Raw genomic sequence first — 2424 nt, 5'->3', positions numbered from 1 at the left:
ACATCACTTTTAAAATTCAAGCAATGAGTTTAGTATAAAACAAAATAATTAGATTGTTATAGTATAGACAGCTCTATCTTTCAGAGCAAAATTCAGCTCTACACTATTACAAAATCCTTACAATGTAAATATCCATTTTAATTAAAAATTGGTTTAATTGTGTGTAATCGTAAACAAAGAATGTCAAAAATCATGCTTCCCTATACACTAGGCGTTGAGTGGCTAAGGCCAGACTAAGTCACGAAATGCCAGGGGACTGTGGGCACATTCGTTAACACCTCGTTCTTCAGATAAGAACACGGAAATGCACAGGGATAGAGGGATGTCCCCAGGCCTCAGGGAGAACCAGACAGTGGGAGCACCAGAGGCCCTGGATCTGGCCCTACCCGCATTCATCCCCGTGGCGCTCCCTTTCCTCCATGAAGGAGGGTGGGGTCTCTCAGGGGAGATCTGCAATGTTTCACTAAGTGATGAGATAAGATGAAAATTCACTGTCAAAGGAAAAAATTGGATGGATGGATGGATGGATGGATGGATGGATGGATGGATGGATGTATTTACTGACAGACAGACAGACAGACAGACAGATAGGTAGATAGATAGACAGACAGACAGATAGACAATGTTCTAATCTGTATAAGTGACTTCCAGCAAAAGAGAATACTTCTTTACAATATTTAAACCTGTAGACTTCAACCTGGTTAAAAAACAATCTGCCAAGTCACTATTCTGAATTTCATTGTTGATCTCCCCTCAGATCAACTCATTGTCATAATAGTCAAGATTTTTATAACAGCCACCTGGAAACACATATTTTATACCTCCCGCCCAAAACACACCTTCCTAGTACAAGAAATCAATGTCCCTTTGAAATATGTACTATCCCCCCATCTGCACCAACATCAGAGAACAGCAGGCCACTCACCAGGCTCCAGGAGCATCTGTGTGTGACCATTCATCACCCCGTTTGCCACATCTGTGTCCTCCAGAGTGAGAACAGTGGGAGGCTGGAACTTGAGTTCCTCCTGAATTTTTTCTAAGCTGCTCTTCATCTGAGTGGAACTTACATAGTTAAAATGCCACTTCACTTTCTGAATGATGCTGTCTGCAAAGGGAGAGCAAGTCAAGGTGAACATTTTCAGCACAATAGATGTTATAAGAAAATATGTACTAAATGAAGTTTATGTTTTAAAGTAAGCTAATGTCATCCAGATTCTCCAGAATGTCAAACTATACATAATGATTACTACATATCATTACTGGTCTACATATCATCAAATGATTACTACATATCATTACTGGTCTCATCGCTCTCTCCAGAGCAGAATAATTCAAATGTGATAGTCCACCTATGGAGAAGGCAAGAACACCTTCCAGAACCTCAGTGACGAGGGAGTTAGGGGAGAAAGGTTTGATTCTTAGTTCAGCCACTTGTGAGAGTATAATTCTAGGCAGGTCACTGAATATATCTAAGCCTGAGAATGGGGATGGTTATTCTTGACCTAATTATCTCAACAAAAGACATGTGAAAAAAATTACAAATGAAGACAAATACATCATGCAAACTGGAATTACGTATTTGAAAGGTATTGGTTTTTACTTCTTTTATTTATGTTAGCATTAATCCACTGCCAAGTTTGGAATGAAGTTTTATAAATATTGGCAAAGCAATATCACACTTAATTCTATTATGAGTATAGTTTTACTCATATTCTATTCTTAGTAAATAATGAGCAAACCTGTTGCTGGGGAAGGGTCTCCCGTCAGATCAAGCGCGCCACTTTAATAGGAAGGCACATGCAGAGATGAGGGGAGAGAACCCAGGTCCACCAGTTACAAATCAATGATAGCCAAGGGACGCTGCGGCTGCGACCTATCTGGCCCTCTCCGTAGGAAGATGTGGGGCTGAGAGCCACAGTCTGACTAGGGCCTTGCGGGGAGACTCAGAGTCAGAGCTCTCAGTCTGTGTCACAGGTCTACGAGGCTGGGACCTGTGTACCAGGGAGCTTCCCAGCACCTTCGGACGACACCAGAAGCAGGTGTTGGCCCATCCCTGATGTGCTGGCCAACAGGCCACACGAGGGAAAGTGAGGGTTATGGCAGCAGTTGCCAGGAAGCACAAGCGACAGGCCACACTTCCAGGTGCTGGCCCTGCACCAGCCCCCCATTCAAAAGCAAAGACAGTGGCTGTTTACACAGAGACCACGGAATGTCCTCCCGCTCCACCTGTACGCCCGTTCTCCCAAGAGCTCGAAATGCCTCGGACCACACCTGAGAAAAGGTGTGTCCACCCGAATTATCAGGCCGTGTCCCGAAGCCCGAGCCTCTACCAGGCCTCTCTGGCGGCACCTGGGAAAGCAGCATCCTCTTCCACAGCAGCGCTTCTCAAACTTCTGGTGAAGGACTAGTTTGTTTCTTATTTCT

The 2424-nt window shown here is 44.0% G+C and overlaps 1 protein-coding gene across 2 annotated transcripts in view; it reads right to left on the bottom strand.

Annotated features, from left to right (window-relative positions):
* SEC22C (SEC22 homolog C, vesicle trafficking protein) overlaps positions 1-2424 on the bottom strand; it is a 32375-nt gene that overhangs the window by 11289 nt on the left and 18662 nt on the right. For both annotated transcript variants that reach the window (XM_023529068.1, XM_011357385.2), the window contains exon 4: positions 926-1105. In XM_023529068.1, the coding sequence (XP_023384836.1) occupies positions 926-1105 (180 nt within the window). The remainder of the gene's footprint in view (positions 1-925; positions 1106-2424) is intronic.

Source organism: Pteropus vampyrus, unplaced genomic scaffold, assembly GCF_000151845.1.
Source record: "Pteropus vampyrus isolate Shadow unplaced genomic scaffold, Pvam_2.0 Scaffold35, whole genome shotgun sequence".
Classification (NCBI taxonomy): domain Eukaryota; kingdom Metazoa; phylum Chordata; class Mammalia; order Chiroptera; family Pteropodidae; genus Pteropus; species Pteropus vampyrus.
Note: the sequence above shows the minus strand (reverse complement) of the source record. Positions and strands in the feature narration are given on the sequence as shown.